Below are 346 nucleotides of genomic sequence, written 5' to 3'. Positions count from 1 at the left end.
AAATAACGACATGTCAGTGTAACAAATTAATTTCGCATTGGAATTATAAAGTAATTTCTAGTACAAATTCGTGTAATTTAAAAATGCTCTGAACGAAGGCTGTCCGGATAAATTCGAATAAAAATAGTTTGGCACTGGTATAGGGTTTCCAAGGACGTTAACGCAGGCGAAGAAGCTACAGAGAACGCAGCTGCTGAATCTATACCTGAGTTCCCGAGAGTCTAGAAGCGTTTCGCGCAGCTTGGAATGTGATGGGGGTCGCAACGAAATCCCTCCACACGGTTCAGTATACACGGTAAAACATTGAGATGAGCAGAACGATCAAAAACTGAACTGTACCCGCTCC

General features: G+C 42.2%; 1 protein-coding gene across 1 annotated transcript in view; it reads left to right on the top strand.

Moving 5' to 3' along the window:
- Window positions 1-340, top strand: part of LOC113464516 (adenylate kinase-like) — an 8,348-nt gene extending 8,008 nt beyond the window's left edge. The window contains exon 2 of the mRNA XM_026814686.1: window positions 144-340. Coding sequence (XP_026670487.1) covers window positions 144-307 — 164 coding nt within the window. The 3' untranslated portion in view covers window positions 308-340. The remainder of the gene's footprint in view (window positions 1-143) is intronic.
- Window positions 341-346: the final 6 nt, after the last annotated feature.

The sequence above is a fragment of the Ceratina calcarata genome, unplaced genomic scaffold (assembly GCF_001652005.2).
Source record: "Ceratina calcarata isolate Rehan_Ccalc_2016 unplaced genomic scaffold, ASM165200v1 scaffold391.2, whole genome shotgun sequence".
Lineage (NCBI taxonomy): Eukaryota > Metazoa > Arthropoda > Insecta > Hymenoptera > Apidae > Ceratina > Ceratina calcarata.
The sequence above is the reverse complement of the archived record's forward strand: the minus strand, read 5'-3'. Positions and strand labels throughout refer to the sequence as shown.